This window comes from Myxocyprinus asiaticus, chromosome 46 (assembly GCF_019703515.2).
Source record: "Myxocyprinus asiaticus isolate MX2 ecotype Aquarium Trade chromosome 46, UBuf_Myxa_2, whole genome shotgun sequence".
Taxonomy (NCBI): Eukaryota; Metazoa; Chordata; class Actinopteri; order Cypriniformes; family Catostomidae; genus Myxocyprinus; species Myxocyprinus asiaticus.
In genome coordinates this window covers 25232780-25251064 of record NC_059389.1, presented here as the reverse complement: position 1 = coordinate 25251064, position 18285 = coordinate 25232780, and the positions used below count along the sequence as shown (strand labels likewise).

The window sequence follows — 18285 nt, the reverse complement described above, 5'->3', positions numbered from 1 at the left end:
GAGAGCAAGGACAACATAGTCAGTGAATAACGACTTAAATTTCTATCTCTTTAACACACAAAGATATCATATGGAATGTAGTGCATGTGTCATATGAATAACTTTTATGATACTTTTATGGTATATTTTTCTTTTTGGGTGAACTATACCTTAAAATCTATTTCTCGATTCCTCTCACAAAAAGACATTTCTTATTTTCCTTCTCCATTCATCCATCTCTTTGAATGGGGTGTATTTTGTTCTTGGCTGTCTTTTAAACAGTTCCATGGTTAGCCAAAATAGATGTATAAAAATTTTTTTTTTTTTCAACTTCTTTTTGACTCAATAGAAACTGAAGGGTAAAAAAATGTCTACGTCATCTGCAGGGTTAGTTTAAACAAAATTGTCCTGATAAACTACATTACTGTTTTATACAGGTCAGTGACAGATCAAAAGCCAACATGTTTGCCCCAGTTTGGTTCCAGTAATCTCTATTAAAGTGTTAAATCAATATTTAAAAAAAAAACATTCAATATAAAATACCTGTACCTTACTGAAATATTATAATATCAATAACATTATTTGAAGCTCTCGATGTCCCAATTACAGCCTGTCAGCAAGAACTTTGTTTCTAGCTATCATGATTTTTTTGAACACTTAATTCATCATTCACCTCCTCAGGGTCTCCTGTGCACTTGGTATTACTTAATACTCAGCTGAATTGTCAGAAAAAGAAAAATTAAAATGGTGATTCAGTCAAGTGTGCTGGGTTTTGATTTTCGACTAGTCTGCAGGAATTTTTCATGGCCCCTCTGGCTATTGTCATTGCCTGGAGAAATTATGTATTGACATCCTCCTTCACCCTTTGTTTCACTCTTTTTTCTTGATCATACTTTTGTAAACCCCAATTTTAAAGTCTTGTCTAATGTGATGCTTCATGTTTGGGGCTTAAAATTCCCTCAAGAGAGCAATCCAAAAAAAATAAAACATTGACATTACTCAAGAAAATGATCATACTTAAATATACACAAGACTTAAAGGAATATTTTACCTAAAAATTTAAATTCTTAATTTACTTAACCTCATGAGAAATTTTGAAAATTTGGCTGGTCGCTTTTTTCTATGCAATTGCAATGAATGAAGCTTCAAAAAGGACACAACAGCACCATAAAATTATCATAAAAGTGGTCGATATGACTTTTGTAGTATTTTACACATTTTCTGAAGTCATATGAAAGTGTTATGTTGGGAACAGACTGAAATTCAGGTTACCTATCTGTCACTCATTCGACGTTGTGTTGATGTAGTGACACTAGGGGTCACTCTTGGGAGCCCGGGACACCTCTGGTCTTTGATAAAAGGCCAATGAAAATTGGCGAGTGGTATTTGCATACCACTCCCCTGGACATACGGGTATAAAAGGAGCTGGCATGCAACCACTTATTCAGATTTTCTCTTCGGAACTGAACGGTCATGCTCACTGAGCTGAATTCCCATGACTGTTCATTCACCTCCGCTGGATCTGACGGCGCATTTCAGCGGCTTCTCCCCCCTCTGCACTGGTGCACTGCACAGAATGCTCCTGGGTACTTTGGCAGAAATAAAATATATTTCTCTAAAAGAGTATATTTCTCTAAAAGAGCGGCACACACAGAACATCTTTTTAAAGACACGTCTTTTTAAAGATGCCTTTCTGTTTGTGTGTTATTCCTGGTTGCGCTCATTATCTCTCGCCTTCTGATGGTCAAGATCACTGTCTTTCGTGTCTGGGCACTGCTCACGCGGAGACAGCGTTCGTGGATGGGTCATGTACTCATTGCGAGAAAATATCCATGGCAACGATGCATTCGCGGCTTACCTTCGTACGAAAGCAAGCCACCCCAGAGGCTCCCCGCCTCAGTCCTTCTACCCATGGGTATGCGGGGAGCGCGGCTAGCACTGGGGGCGATTTAGGGACCCCAATGGGACCACCTCTGCTGGGTATCCCCCCACGGACCTCCCATTCCCCAGCACGCTCGTCTGCCCTGATCGGGTTTCCGGATGAGTCCACCGGCTCGTCTCACGGCGAGTTCGACCTCTTATTCGGAGCCCGCGAAGTTGATGAGCTCTCGAGCGCAGCATCAGAGAGCGGGCTCGTCCAGTCGGACGCGGAAGCCTCAGCTGGGCTCCTCCCTTCGGGTGTGGTCACCCAGTCATAGGCTGACGCGGAGATGATGACATGCTTTCCTGGGCAGCCACGAGCGTCGGGCTAGAGTGGAACCCTCCGCTCTCCCCTGAACCCTCGCGGCTCGATGATTGTTTCCTGGGCTCGTGGCACCGCTCAAAGCCACATCCCGCCCCATTCCTTTCTTCCTGGAAGTGCATGAAGAGCTGACAAGTTCATGGAAGGCACTTTTTACTGCCCTGTCCCAATCTTTCAGCTTCCCCGCCCTCACTACCCTCGATGGTGGGGCGGTCAAGGGCTATTCGCATCCTCAACTATCCCGACAGTTGGCTAATCCTAGCTCACTCTCGGGATGTGTTGTGTGCACACAGGGACCTGGTGCTCTTGCACCTCAACTGACTAGGTCTTTGGGTCAACTGGGAAAAGAGCAAGCGCCTCCCGGTTCATAGCATCTCTTTTCTCGGTTTGGAGTTGGACTCGTTGATGGCACGCTTCACGAACTAGCGTGCACAGTCGGTGCTGACCTGTTTGTAGGCGTTCAAACAGAAAACAGCGGTTCCACTGAAACTTTTTCAGAGGCTCCTGGGGCATATGGCATCCTCAGCAGTGGCCACTCTGCTCGGGTTGATGCATATGAGACCGCTTCAGCACTGGCTTCAGACTCGAGTCCCGAGATGGGCATGGTGCCGCGGGACACATCGCGTGGCCATCACGCCGACCTGTCACCATCTCTTCAGCCCTTGGACTGTCCTCACGTTTCTACGGGCAGGCGTTCCCCTAGAGAAGGTCTCCAGGCGCGTCGTGGTCATGACAGACGCCTCCAAAACGGGCTGGGGTGCTGTTTGCAACACGCAGGTGCTGGCTTATGGATGGGCCCGCGGCTGCGTTGGCACATCAACTGCCTCGAGTTGCTGGCAATTCTGCTCACCCTGCGGAGGTTCCGGCTGTTGATCCAGGGCAAGCAAGTGTTAGTTCGGACAGACAACACGGCAACGGTAGCATATGTCAACCTTCAAGGCGGTCTGCACTCCCGTTGTATGTCACAACTCGCCCGCCGTCTCCTCCTCTGGAGTCAGCAGCACCTCAAGTCGCTGCGAGCCACTCACATCCTGGGCGACCTCAACACTGCAGCGGACACGCTGTTATGGCAGGTTACCCTCAGGGGAGAGTGGAGACTCCACCCTCAGGTGGTCCAGCTGATCTGGATTCGATTTGGACAGGCACAGGTAGACCTGTTCACCTCCCAGGAATCCTCCCACTGCCCGCTTTGGTACGCCCTGACCGAGGCACCTCTCGGTATAGATGCACTGGCACACAGCTGGCCCCCTGGACTGCGCAAATATGCGTTTCCCCCAGTGAGCCTACTTGCACAGACCCTGTGCAAGGTCAGGGAGAATGAGGAGCAGGTCGTCCTGATAGCACCCTACTGGCCCACCCAGACGTGGTTCTCGGACCTCACGCTCCTCGCGACAAACCCCCCCGGCGAATTCCCCCAAGGAAGGACCTTCTTTCTCAGGGACGGGGCACCATCTGGCACCCGCGAATAGACCTCTGGACTCTCCATGTCTGGTCCCTGGACGGGACGCGGAAGACCTAAGCGGTCTACCACCCGTGGTGGTAGACACGATCACTCAGGCTAGGGCCCCCTCTACGAGGCGCCTGTATGCCTTTAAGTGGCGTCTGTTCGCAAGTGGTGTTCTTTCCGACGGGAAGACCCCAGAGATGCGCAGTCAGATCGGTGCTTTCCTTCCTGCAGGAGAGGTGGGAAAGGCGGCTGTCCCCTTCCACCTTGAAGGTGTATGTAACCGGTATAGCGGCACACCACGACACAGTGGACGGTAAGTCCTTAGGGGAGCACGACCTGATCATCAGGTTCCTGAGAGGTGCCAGGAGGCTGAATCCCTCCAGACCGCGCCTCGTTCCCTCATGGGACCTCTCTGTAGTTCTTCAGGGTCTACAGAGAGCCCCCTTTGAGCCCTTGCAGTCAGCTGAGCTTAAGGCACTCTCCTTGAAGACTGCCCTCCTGACTGCGCTCACTTCCATCAAGAGGGTAGGAGACCTGCAAGCGTTCTCTGTCAGCGAAACGTGCCTGGAGTTTGGTCCGGGCTACTCTCACATGATCTTGAGACCCCAACCTGGCTATGTGCCCAAGGTTCCCACGACCCCTTTTAGGGACCAGGTGGTAAACCTGCAAGCGCTGCCCCAGGAGGAGGCAGACCCAGCCCTGATGTTGCTGTGTCCGGTGCGTGCTTTACGCATCTATTTGGATCGCACACAGAGCTTTAGAGTCTCTGAGCAGCTCTTTGTCTGCTTTGGTGGACAACGGAAAGGAAGCGCTCTTTCCAAGCAGAGGATCGCTCACTGGCTCATTGACACCATAATTATGGCTTATCATGCCCAGGACATGCTGCCCCCGGTAGGGCTACAAGCCCATTCTACCAGGGGTGTAGCGGCCTCCTGGGCCTTGGCCAGGGGCGCCTCTCTAACAGACATTTGCAGAGCAGCGGGCTGGGCAACACCCAACACCTTTGCGAGGTTCTACAACCTCCGGGTGGAACCAGTTTCGTCCCGTGTAGTGGCATGCATAAGCAGGTAATCCGGGACAGCCGGCCGGGTGTATCGCTTGCACATTTCACCTTTCACCTCCCCTGAGCTGAAGACATGCGCCGTTAACTCCCAGTAGTGTTCACAAACTGTGTTCCCTGGTTGACTTCCTCCGAGCCCTGTGGCAGTCGAGTTTTCGGAGAGACTCGCTGCCGGCCCAGTACATGTGCTAGCTAAAGCCCTGTACTGGGGTAGGTGCTCCGCATGTGGCGGTTCCCCATAGGTAACCCCATGCGACGTATATCTTTCGCTAATTCGTTTCCTTGTTGGCAAACTGTGTCTTCCTTGGGCAGAGGCCTCTCTGCCCCAGTCTCCATGCTTGTAGTAACGCCTCCCCCGTAGGGTAGGACCTACCATGGGACTTCTCCACATGGCATACTTCCGACATAGCTCGGCAAGACCATGTGACGTATTTCCACTTAAATACCCCCCCTCTTTCTGGGCGAGGTGTGGTCTCCGCAGTGTCCTCCCCTTGGGAGGGACACCCCCCCCGACTAGACCTGGTCGGCCCAGTCGGATAATCCCCCTTTTTTTAGGGAGTTGAAAAAGAAAAGGGGATAAGAGGTCATCTCTATCTTTTGGGTTGTCGACTTGTCCCAAAGGGCCATTCGACACTCATAACAGTGTTGGGGGAGGTTACGTGTCGGCCTGGTGCACTGGCTACAAGGCACACAGTGGTCTGCCCATCACACACCGCCAATTCACGTAACACAGTTCAGCCAGTTGTGGCGTTTTTGTATAGGGACCCCTAGTGTCATTTATGCTCCTCAGCATAAAACCTGAATGAGTGGTTGCATACCAGCTCCTTTTATACCCATATGTCCGGGGGAGTGGTATGCAAATACCACTTGCCAATTTTCATTGGCCTTTTATCAAAGACCAGAGGTGTCTCGGGCTCCCAAGAGTGACCCCTAGTGTCACTACATCTACACAACGTCTCGTTCCCTCCATCAGGGAACGGAGGTTACGCAAGTAACCAGGGCATTATTATTCACTGATAATTTTTCCCTCCAGTGAACTGTTAAGTCCAAAACTGTTTCGATCGGATTTCTGAGTCAGAGAGTTGACCTCAAGAACCTGATCACGACTTGATTTCACGACTTGAATCAAACTATTCATTGAAAAAAAACGGCTTAAAAAGATTGATTTGTTTATTAATTGGGCATTACTACTTCTCTCATGAACTTTCATTAATTGTACCAGTGAATAGTTGGGGCAGGTGTCAAGACGGTTTTGGTCTGCTCTTCACAAAAAAGGTATCGTATGGCTTCAGAAGATTTGAAATATCGAACAACTCATAAAGACTACTTGTATGGTGCTTTTGTGTGCTTTTCGACGCTTGACGGCTTCAGTCTCAAATCATTTTAATAGAGACCAGTACGTTCTTCAAAATTACATCTTTTTTGTTCAACAGAACAAGGAAAGTCATACGGGATTAGAACAATGTAAGGGTGAACTATTCCTTTAAGAAACAAAATAACACTAGACAAAGAAGCTTTATTGGTCTGCCCACGGCAGCTACCTCAACGTTGGTATCTAAACAAATAGATTCAGAGAAGAAAGGTACAACAGTGATGTTGTCTTTTATTCTTTACAGTTGGTTAGCAGGACTGCATTGTTGTGTTGTTGTGTTCAGAGACTTACTGTTTGTTCACTTTGTCTCCTGCTGCAGTAAAAGTGTGTTCAGTAAGAGCTTGGACATCTCGAATGGCAACCCCAAAGCAAAGAGCAAAGAGGAAAGGTATCTCACCCTCTGAACCTCAAATAGCTTGCAGCGCTTTAGTCATCAAAGATGCAGAGAGCTTTTTCCTGTCTAAAGCTTCCGACGAGACCCTTTTACTGACCTTCACTGCATTAGAGGTCTTTAACTTCTGTTTTGAATAATAGGCTGACTACAATGATTTTGTAAAAACTATTTCAACACACTAGTCAGTTTAGAGTCTGTTTATGTAGGACTAGTTGTTTAGTGTAACAGTGCAATTAGGCTTGTGAGCAAGCTACTCCAAAAAAGTCATCTACTAGAAATTACTAATCAAGTCTCTAAAAATGTAATCATATTACTTAACTGATTTCAACTAAAAGTAATCACATTATTAGTTACATTATTTTTAAAAATATTTTCATGCAATATATGGGGTGCACAGCCTACAGTTGTCACAGAGCTGCTTCCAGCTTCTAATTCAAACAGATAAAAGAAATAAAATGTGCACTCCTACAATAATGTACAACATATTACAATATAAACAATTAAAAGTAAACATTGTCATATTTCATCAACACTATATCAGCATCTTCAACAGCTGATCTTTAGTGATTGCTTGTCATAAATTTCTGATATGGCCTAATGATTGTGAACTGTTCTGCAACAGCTGGAAACACTCACAAGCCCCGCGTTCTTGGAGAAAATACAACAGTGTCGCATTTTCACTTTGAAGGATGCAGTGCATGCATTTATTTAATTAAATCGTATTTTTTTTAAGTTTGATAATCACATTAGGTCATATCACGATTCCTGTCTTTCCACCCCCAAATTTAAGACCTCTTTAAACAAAAATTCAGACTTTTGTTGTAACATTTAAGATATTTAAGACTTTTTATGACCTTAAATTTTGGAAAACTGAATTTAAGATATTTTAAGACTTTTTAAGGATACGCGGGAAACCTGCTTTTTTATTAAAAATCATTAGATTACAGTAATTGATTATTTGTAATCTGATTACACCCAGCACTGCTTGTGAGATTAGATTCCCAATGAAATGGCATAGGAAACTTTGCGCTGTGCTGGTGACTATCATCAAGTTTGCCAGTATTGGGACATGCTACAACATCATAAAAGAGTCTTGAGAACTGCAAAGTGAGTAAATTTTGTGAAAACTATCAAGAAATGTTGGGGGTCATTTTTCAAATGAAATTCTAAAGAAAAAAAAAAAATCAGTAAAGAAAATTAAGCCAATTTTAGGACCATTCTTTAGGACCATTTAAGACCATTCAAGAATCTTTGCATTGTTATAATATTTTCATGAAAAATCTTACTCTCATTACATAATGTAATGCAAAACAAAAGAAAAGAGATATATTACTGGTATATTTAATTCTGAAGTATATTTCTAAAGTACAATTTTACTGTAAGTATACATCATGATAGTATTTGTTGCACAGAATTACATTTATGCGTATTGACAAAAAAAATAAAAAAATAATATATATATATATATATATATATTGTGTTCAGACTAGATTACAATTTTGCTGGAATGACAATGAGATTTTAGTAACAGTTTATAATAAGGTTGTATTTGCATACTACATAAGATAATATGAATTAACAATGAACAATTCCTTTACAGCACTTGTTAATCTAAGATAATGTTAATTTCAACATTTATTAATATACTTCTATCATTAAAAGTTGTAAGTGTTCACATTAAATAATGCATTATGAAGTACTGTAACATAAACTAACAATGAACAATAGTATATTTATAAATTAAAGTAACACTTTATTTTACAGTGTCCTTGTTACACATATTACATGTAATTACTATAGTAATAACAGTAAATTATGCATAATTACAAGCAACTAACCCTAAACCAAACCCTAACCATAAACCTATAGTAAGTACAAGCTGTTAATTAATATTACTCAGTACTTACTTATGTAAGTACACTGTAACAAGGACACTGTAAAATAACCTAAATTAACATGAACTGAGATTTATACATGCTATTAAAATATTGGGTCACACTTTATATTAGGTGTCTTTACTATGTACTAACATAAAAATACATGCAATAGAATTTATTTACTGTGTAACTACATGTTGTTCTGTCAAATTCTGAAAAGATTCACATCTGCTGCTTCTGATGTTGAGGTATGGGTAGGATAGGGTTAGGGTTGGTGTTAGAGTTAGGTTTTAGGGTTAGGGGTAAGGTTAACAGTGTTACTACAAATGTAATTAAATACAGGTACTTTAAATGCAAATACAATACAACAGTACATACTGTATGTACATAATAAGTACATTGTATCAAATAGTAGTTAAAAACACCTGATATGGGGGCCTGGGTAGCTCAAGTGAGTAAAGACGCTGACTATCACCCCTGGAGTCGCGAGTTTGAATCCAGGGCGTGTTGAGTGACTCCAGCCAGGTCTCCTAAGCAACCAAATTGGCCCAGTTGCTAGGGAGGGTAGAGGCACATGGGGTAACCTCCTCGTGGTCGCTATAATGTGGTTCGCTTTCGGTGGGGCGCATGGTGAGTTGTGCGTGGATGCCACAGAGAATAGCGTGACACGCCTCCACATACGTGTCACGCTATGTTGCACGGATTGATGTCTCAGACGCGGAGGCAACTGAGATTTGTCCTCTGCCACCCAGATTGAGTCACTACGCCACCATGAGGAATTAGAGCGCACTGGGAACTGGGCATTCCAAATTGGGGAGAAAATGGGAGAATAAAAAACAAAACAAAACAAAAAAAAAAAAACACCTGAAATAAAGTGGGTCCAAATATTGTTCATTGTTAGTTTATGATACCTAATGCTTTCACTAATGTTATACCTTGTAAAGTGTTACCAAGATTTTTTGCATTGCAGTAATGAGAATTAGGGTGGGGAAATGTCCTTAAGTGTCATGAAAACAATATCATGATATTTAAGTAGGTTTCATTTTCTTTATCCTGAAAATAATTTCTTATTTTTCTTTTGATTTTAAGGTGAAATATGGACCAGACATTTCTTCGTGAGTTAGTCCTCCCGTTAGCACACGTAAATGCATACTTTATCAGCAGTAGTACACCATCCAGCTGCCTTTAAAATACTAATTTTAATGTTCTGTGATTAGGAACTCAGTAATCCTAATCTAACATACTATATAGGAAAGATAGTATGCAAATTAAGACTAGGGAGTTGGGTGCATATCATGAAAATAAGTCGTTTAATGTATATAAAAACTTTTATTTCAGTTTTTCTCGAAGTATCACCCTCCAGTCAGACCAAAAAGGAGCTTCACGTCCATTTATTTTCTGTCTTTTTTCTATACCATTTTTCCACACATACTTCGAACCTTCCCCTTCCACTGTATGATAACAGAGTAGATTTCATTTTTCAAATCATTTCAAAACCCAATTTCATTACACACTTTTCACTCCCACTCAAATGGCCAGACGTATATGATAGCAGGATTGAAATGTGGAATTGACTGGAGATGACCTGAGTCTGACATACACCACCTGAGGATTTAAAATAAATGATGGTTAAAATGATTGTGCTTCGAAAGGAAGCAGCTGCATACTGAAAGAAAGAGGCGTCTACTGCCTCTTTGGCTTTGTTTGGAATAACATACTAATACTATTCTTGATATTTCTGCAATAAATATTATATATACTGTGCGCAGTAAGTACATTTTCTTTATACAGAGGACCCAGATGACGGTCACATGACTTCATCATGTTACATGTGAGAAGCGTACAGTTATCATTTTGGAAACAAGAATAGTTATTTGGCCTATTTTAATTACATTTTAAGTAAAAATGTCTAAACTTTGGCTGTCTGATAAAATAATCAGTAAAACTAAAAAATAATTAGAATAAATCTTACTTTTGGTTCATTCGTCACACACATTGCATTGTAGTAGGTTATCCGAGTATTCTGTGTATACAGAAAATTTGCCTACTATGCACAGTATATACCACATACTGCAGAAATAGTAAGTGCACCATGGTAGTATGCTATTCTGAACATTCTAAACCTCAATGTCTGTTGTGCTCAATATGGAATAAACCTAAACTTTTAATTCTGATATTAATCTTCATAGGTGGGAAATAACAGGAATGCTCCCTGCATCTTTATCCTTAATTAGAGTGTATACTTGGATCCAGAGTAGTTGGAGGTGAATAATATACAGTTGTGCTCAAAAATTTGCATACCCTTAGAGAATTGGTAATATATGTACCATTTTTAAAGAAAACATGAGTGAGCAGGCAAAACACATTTCTTTTATTTCTTATGGGATTCATATTCAACTGTAGGTTATAACAGAATGGCACAATCATAAAACAAAACATGGCAACAAAGAAAAAAATGAAATGACCCCTGTCCAAAAGTCTGCATACCCTTAGTTCTTAATACTGTGTATTGCCCCCTTTAGCATCAATGACAGCGTGCAGTCTTTTGTAATAGTTATCGATGAGGCCCCAAATTCTTGCAGCTGCCCATTCGTCTTGCAGAATGCCTCCAGGCCATGCAAAGTCTTTGGTCGTCTTACATGAACCAGCACGTTTGAGATCTCCCCAGAGTGGCTCGATGATATTAAGGTCAGGAGACTGTGATGGCCCCTCCAGAACCTTCACTTTTTTCTGCTCTAACCACTGGAGGGTCAACTTGGCCTTGTGCTTAGGGTCATTGTCGTGTTGGAAAGTCCATGCGCAGCTTTCGTGCAGAAGAATGCAAATTGTCTGCCAGTATTTTCTGATAACATGCTGCATTCACCTTGCCATCAATTTTCACAAGATTCCCCATGCCTTTAGAGCTCACACACCCCCAAAACATCAGTGAGCCACCACCATGCTTCACAGTGGGGATGGTATTCTTTTCACTATAGGCCTTGTTGACCCCTCTCCAAACAACAGTGTGCCAGAAGCTGTGAGGTGTGTCAAGGTGTTTTTTTGTGGCATTGGTGCAGTAAAGGTTTCTTTCTGGCAACTCGACCATGCAGCTCATTTTTGTTCAAGTATCGTCGTATTGTGCTCCTTGAGACAACCACTTTTTCCAGAGCAGCCTGTATTTCTCCTGAGGTTACCTGTGGGTTTTTCTTTGTATCCCGAATGATTCTTCTGGCAGTTGTGGCTGAAATCTTTCTTGGTCTACCTGACCTTGGCTTGGTATCAAGAGATCAAGATTTTCCACTTCTTAATAAGTGATTGAACAGTACTGACTGGCATTTTCAAGGCTTTGGATATCTTTTTATGTCCTTTTCCATCTTTATAAAGTTCCATTACTTTGTTACGCAGGTCTTTTGACAGTTCTTTTCTGCTCCCCATGGCTCAGTATATAGCCTACTCAGTGCATCCACGTGAGAGCTAACAAACTCATTGACTATTTATACACAGACACTAATTGCAATTTAAAAAGCCACAGGTGTGGGAAATTAAACTTTAATTGCCATTTAAACCTGCGTGTGTCACCTTGTGTGTCTGTAACAAGACCCAAACATTCAAGGGTATGTAAACTTTTGATCAGGGCCATTTGGGTGATTTCTGTTATCATTATGATTTAAAAAGAAGTCAAACAACTATTTGATAATAAATGGCTTCATATGACCACTATCCTTAAATAAAAGACATGATTAGTCATATTTTTAAAATCAATGCCAAAATTTCACAATTTCTGCCAGGGTATGCAAACTTTTGAGCACAACTGTACTTAGATCCTAAGTAGTTACAGTATATATTATGATTTAATTTTAAGCATGTGTTTTAGATGCCATAGAATTCCCTTAATTGTACGCAACGCATCTTTAGTGTAGATAGTCGTTTATGTCTTTCAAATGTTTTTTTTTTTTAGGTGATAATTTTAAACTCTTGCTCAAAAATAGTGTTTTTTGAACAGAGACAACCTCAGAAACAGACTTTCTGTTGCATCATATGTTTATTGATTGTTGCGTGTATCTCTTCTACTGTGGTGTATCTCTAGACCTTGAGATCTTTTGACTTTATAGAGCTTGTGATGAGAATGTGCCAGAGCAAAAACAGACTTTAAAATGTAGTTTTTGAATGTTGAATCTGTGGGATAAAGAGGTTGGGGAAGGAGCATGTTTTTTGAAGTCGAAATTTATTGGGAAAAATCGTATGCAGGTGTAAATTTTTGTGGAGTTGATTTTTGATGGTCTTTCTGGTCAGACATCAAACATCAGTAACACTTTACAAGTATAGCTGCATGCAGCAATTACCAGGGCCAAGCATTAATACAGCTAATAGCAGCTAAGCAAGCATAGCCCAATAATTAAATTAGATTAAATCATTGTTTTAAACCAAGCAGTTTAAGGTTATTTGAAGAACTCACCATTTTTTTTATAGCTTTTGACCACTAGGCAGTGCTTGGCCCCTAATTACGGGGTTAATCACACCAACAGCATGTAAGGAAGTATGATTGGACATCACTGATTACAACTGTAAGAAAAGAGGTATAAAAAACATAAATATTCCTAGTTTCATGACAGTATACCAATGCGTTTGTAAAATACAGCATTCGACGACAAATTTCACCCAAATTCACCCAAAATGGCCGACATAGAAAAATAGAATGTCATTCGACTCGTTATGCCCCAAGGAATCTATAGAGACCAGCTTCATGATTTTAGGCCAACACTGTGCAGGTTCCCTCATGTCATGATGGCTATGACATGTACCAATATTTGTGTCAATACAGCAAAGCGTTGCAAAGATACAGCATCGTGTCCATTTTGCGATGCTCGCCGTCGAATTCTATGAAACGCTTATCGAGAACGGTATAGTCTATTATCTTTTTGTCCCCAGTGTCCCTAGATGATACACCAAAACTTTCATGCAAATCAGACTTAAGATCTAGGAGGAGATACATTTTTTTTTTTTTTTTTATTCTAAATGAAATTGAAACCATGGTATGCATTTAATTTTTAATTAGAGGCCTTACGGTTCAAGAGTTATAAACATAAACATAAGTGAAAATTTAAACAATTGGTGGCACTAGAGGGTTTGAGTTAGAGACCCAAAATGTTGGTCAGTTATAGATCAGAGTGTCCTCTCTCAGTGTGCCAAATTTGATAACTTTCCTATGTACGGTTCTATGGGGTGCTATAGACTTCAATGGCAGAAGAAGAAGAAGAACTCTAACAAATACATTCGGTGCCTACACACTTTCAGTACTTTGCCCCTAATAATAATAATAATAATAAGAAGAAGAAGATGTAGAAGTAGAAGTAGTAGTAGAAGAAGAAGAAGAAGAGGAGGAGGAACAAACCCTATAGGGTGCCTACGCACCTTCTGTGCTTGGGACCATGAACAAACAATGAACAATATATAATAATACATTTTCAAGTCAAAAGTTGTATTAGTTAACATTAGTTAATCCACTATGACCTAACACGAACTAACTATGAACAATTATATTTTTATTAACTAACATAACCAAAGATTAATAAATGCTGTAAAAATTATTATTATATATTGTTCATTGTTTGTTCATGGTACCTAATGCATTAACTAATGTTAACGAATGGAACCTTAATATAAAGTGTTTCCCAAACAACATGTTTACAGCTGTCAAGTAAATTAGTAAGTAACATTTACATGTAGAGTTTTAATTTATGTAAATGATACATTATTATTTAGCAAGCTATGTAAAAACCTTATTACATTATACTGAAATAGATATACAGAAATATATCAATTTTAGAATTCCCCCCTTTCTCAAATTCAAGAAAGTCCCCTTTAGCATGAGTTGGCATGGACTTCACAGGTTTCTGCAAAACCTAATGATCCCTGTTATCCCTCATGATTTGTGAACGTTCCAAAGAGCACCTTGTGTGCCTCAGTTTGCTTTAAAAAGAAATGTAACTTTTTATGTTTAAAATAGATTTTGAATCACAGATTTTCATTGTATTATACAATGATGAGCCAAAACATTATGACAACCTGCCTAATATGCTGTTGGTCCGCCGTGTGCCACCAAAACAGCGCCGACCCGCCGAGGCATGGACTCTACAAGACCTCTGAAGGTGTCCTGTGGTATCTGACACCAAGACATTATCAGCAGATCCAAGTCCTGTAAATTGTGAGGTGGAGCCGCCATGGATCGGACTTGTTGGTCCAGCACATCCCACAGATGCTCAATTGGATTGAGATCTGGGGAGTTCAGAGGCCAGGGCAACAAACTGAACTCTTCATCATGTTCCTCAAACCATTCCCTAACAATGTGTGCAGTGTGGCAGGGCGCATTATCCTGCTGAAAGAGGCCACTATCATCAGAGAATACCACTGACATGAAGGGGTGTAATGCAACGATATTTAGGTAGGTGGCACGTGTCAAATTGACGTCCACATGAATGGACGGACCCAGGGTTTCCCAGCAGAACATTGCCCAGAGCATCACACTTGTCGTCTTCCCACAGTGCATCCTGGTGTCATCACTTCCCCAGGTAAACGGCACACACATACACGGCTGTCCACGTTATGTAAAAGAAAACGGGACTCATCGGACCAGGCAACCTTCTTCCATTGTTCCAAGGTCCAATTCCGACGCTGGCGTGCCCATTGTAGGCGCTTTCGATGGTGGACAGGGGTCATCATGGGCACTCTGACCGGTCTGTGGGGTGCAGGGTGCAATGCACTGTGAGTTGTGATACATCCCTCCTGTAACCATCATAAAAATTTTGATGATTTGTGCCACAGTAGACCTTCTGTCGTTTCGGACCAGACGGGATAGCCTTTGTTGCCCTCACGCATTGTTGTGCCTTGGGCGCCCAACACCCTGCTATGAAAGGATTAAAAACCGGTTTGTGGTTTGTCCCTCCTTGGACCACTGTCAGTAAGTACTCACCACTGCTGACCGGGAGCACCCCACAAGACTTGCCATTTTAGAGATGCTCTGACCCAGTCATCTGGCCATAACAATTTGGCTCTTTTCAAAGTCACTAAGTTCTTTACTCCTGCCCATTTCTCCTGCATTCAACACAATGACTACGAGAACTGATTGTTTGCTTACCATCTAATCTACCCAGACCTTGACATGTGGCCTTTTTAGGAGATGATCAACATTATTCACTTCACCTGTGAGTGGTCATAATGTTTTGGATCATCAGTGTATTATTATCCCTAAAATGTTTTTGTATCCTGGTGGACACAAACATTTAAGATACTGGGGAGAGGAGCAATGAGTGAATCGGACAAATCTTTGTGAAAAATATTGAAAAAGGAGTTCTTGCAAATACTGAGGACATTTGTATTGTCTAAAAGAAAAAAGGCAGCATTTTTGGAAAAGACAACAGACCTCGAGGCTGGGGGGAGGGGGAAATATGGAAATGTATTCTATGGGCCCTAATATTTTGAAAAAATAGCAATTAATTAATTTTCATAGGTACCTTTATATGCTTGCCCTTTTTAGGTTTATATACATCTATATACATTTTATCCTCGGCATATATAACATTTGTATATACAAATAGATACAATTTTCTAGGTGTCCAGGATTCCACTTTTCGGTCTCGGCCAAATTTATTCTACCCATTTAATTCTTTCATATGTTTGTTTTTTTTTCTGCATTTGTTTTATGGGATTCTGTTCTCCTCTCTTGTTCCCCCCAGAAAATCCTCACAAACACTGTGGATCTTCCTAAACCCCCACTTTAATCCCACAAAGCCCCCCACACTTTCTCCAGAAAAGCTGTCTGGGTCATGCTAACCATGTTAACATCATCTGAGTCTAGAGCAGCGTTAAATGTCAGAAAGAGTCATGCTTTTCTTAGAGACCACACAAGGGTGATGTTAATCATTGTTGTGGAGTAATTAACTAAAAGCAATGATGCTAGTAACTTAACTACATTTTTCATAATGTGAAAGAACTGTAGCTCAGCTGTTTTCAAAATAGGGTTGTGTAACGAGGTCAGGGAAACCCTCGGCATGACGCACTCCCCTCCCTTCCTGGAGCGGGAGCGTTGCCCCTCTGGCCGTGCCTGCCGGCAGGTCTTCCCCGCCTTTCTGGAGCCCTGGGAGAGACGAGAGGAGGGAAAGGGGAGAGGGAAAGAGCGAGGCAGAGCGACAGAGATAGAGTGGACAGAGTGATAAAAACTTGCTCGCCGGCTCCCGGACACACTGTCGCCTGCCATTCTCGGCAGACGGCAGCGGTTCCCCTGGCTCTCGCCGACCGGCAGCGATGCCTTCGTCCCCAGGCAGACGGTCGCAGCTGCTCCTTTGGCGGACGACAGCGGCAAGGACTCCGCGAGAGCACATCCCTCCTCTCTCCCAGGTTTCGGCATCAATGTATCAGAGTAAGGGATGGGCAAGGAGGCGGGGGGAACTGGCTGAACAGTCAACATAAAGTTTAATGATATAAATGAACTTAAAACAACATAAAACATAAAGACATACAGACACACACAACGCGGCCACGTGCGTCTCTCTCTCTCTCTCTCGAACTGGCACCTCCGGCTTGTCTTCATCCCCCTCCCGGCTGATTAGCCCAATTCAGGGCCGGCCATGTGTCTTCACGGCCCGGCCCCGCCCCGCCCTCCTCTTCGTCACAGGTTGATTTTCCAGTGACTAGCTACGTATCGTTGTAGCATGACAAAACGTCACATTGTTAAATCAACATATTAACCAATGGGCTTGTTTGGACAGAAAACTGTTAATTTGAAACGTAATTCATTTGTGTTTCTGAAACAATTTTTCCTAAAAAAAAACAAAAAAAACAATGTTTTGTTTGTAGCAAAATAAATATTTAGTTCAATGCTGCTGTTGTATAAATTAGGGTATTGTTTAGTTTTGTAGTGTAGTGTGTAGTGTAAATGTGCATAAATATATAAAGATTGATGCAGTCACTTATTGATATCCTTACTGAGTTTTTTGCCAAGATAAACACTGCTCTTAATTAAAACATAGCTTGGCTGTAGCTTAACTACTTTAAATAATAAGTAGCTTGAAGCTTGAGAAGCTACAGTTTTAAAGTAGCTTCCCATCACCAACTATGTTTTATTCACTAACCACCTGCAATGCAGTTTAAACGGATGCTAAATATGCTAAAATAGTGCTGCACAGTATGTATTTTGATTATGTTCAAGATGCAGATGTGGAATTCAACTGTGCAAATGGCGTTCAGCACAGATTTTTTGGTGAAGTTTGCACCGCTACCTGATTTGTATAGTTCCTTTAGTGAATCGGGGTCTAAAACAATGCAGACAGTGCATGCAGATAAATAATTCTATCAGTGGATGCAATTCATTCTTAGTACATCCTCACTCTCTGTCCTTTTTAACAGCGAGAGTTTCAGACACTGTTGCTGACATAACTGTGCATGTTGTTCTTGATGAAGACTAAACTGTTTTCAGGACATAACAACCCAGATTAGACTGCTGCCCAGCTTTAGGGCCAGGGGCCACATTTATTCCAAACAGACCTGACAACTGACCTGAATTAGAGACACAGAGCGTAAGAGAGAGACCAAGATTCAAAGTGGCAAAAGTGATAAGAATGTGGAGAGGGAGACAAAAGATGAAAGTTGAAAAAACGAGATGAAATGCATAGGATGAAAAAAATAAAACTGACAATAAATGAAGATTGAGGGATGTTGGAATAAGAAGAATACATAAATGAGAAAGAACAGCTGTTGTCAGTGGTGCTGGGCAGCCCTCTCTGCTGATGAAGACAGATTGTTATCTTATTATGCATTTGCTCCTTTCTGAAAGATGATTGAACTGTTCGATCTGTGTGGACATCTGCTGTCAAAAACAACAGTTCAGAATGACACAAAAAATGCCTAGATACATAACTTTTTGGAGGTTTATCAATAAA

The 18285-nt window shown here is 41.8% G+C and overlaps 1 protein-coding gene across 3 annotated transcripts in view; it reads left to right on the top strand.

Moving 5' to 3' along the window:
* LOC127435663 (serine/threonine-protein kinase BRSK2-like) overlaps positions 1 to 18285 on the top strand; it is a 316801-nt gene that overhangs the window by 272881 nt on the left and 25635 nt on the right. For 2 of the 3 annotated variants that reach the window (XM_051689300.1, XM_051689297.1), the window contains exon 13: positions 6420 to 6488. The exons of the other annotated variant lie outside the window; for it this stretch is intronic. In XM_051689300.1, coding sequence (XP_051545260.1) covers positions 6420 to 6488 — 69 coding nt within the window. The remainder of the gene's footprint in view (positions 1 to 6419; positions 6489 to 18285) is intronic. 3 annotated transcript variants of the gene reach the window in all.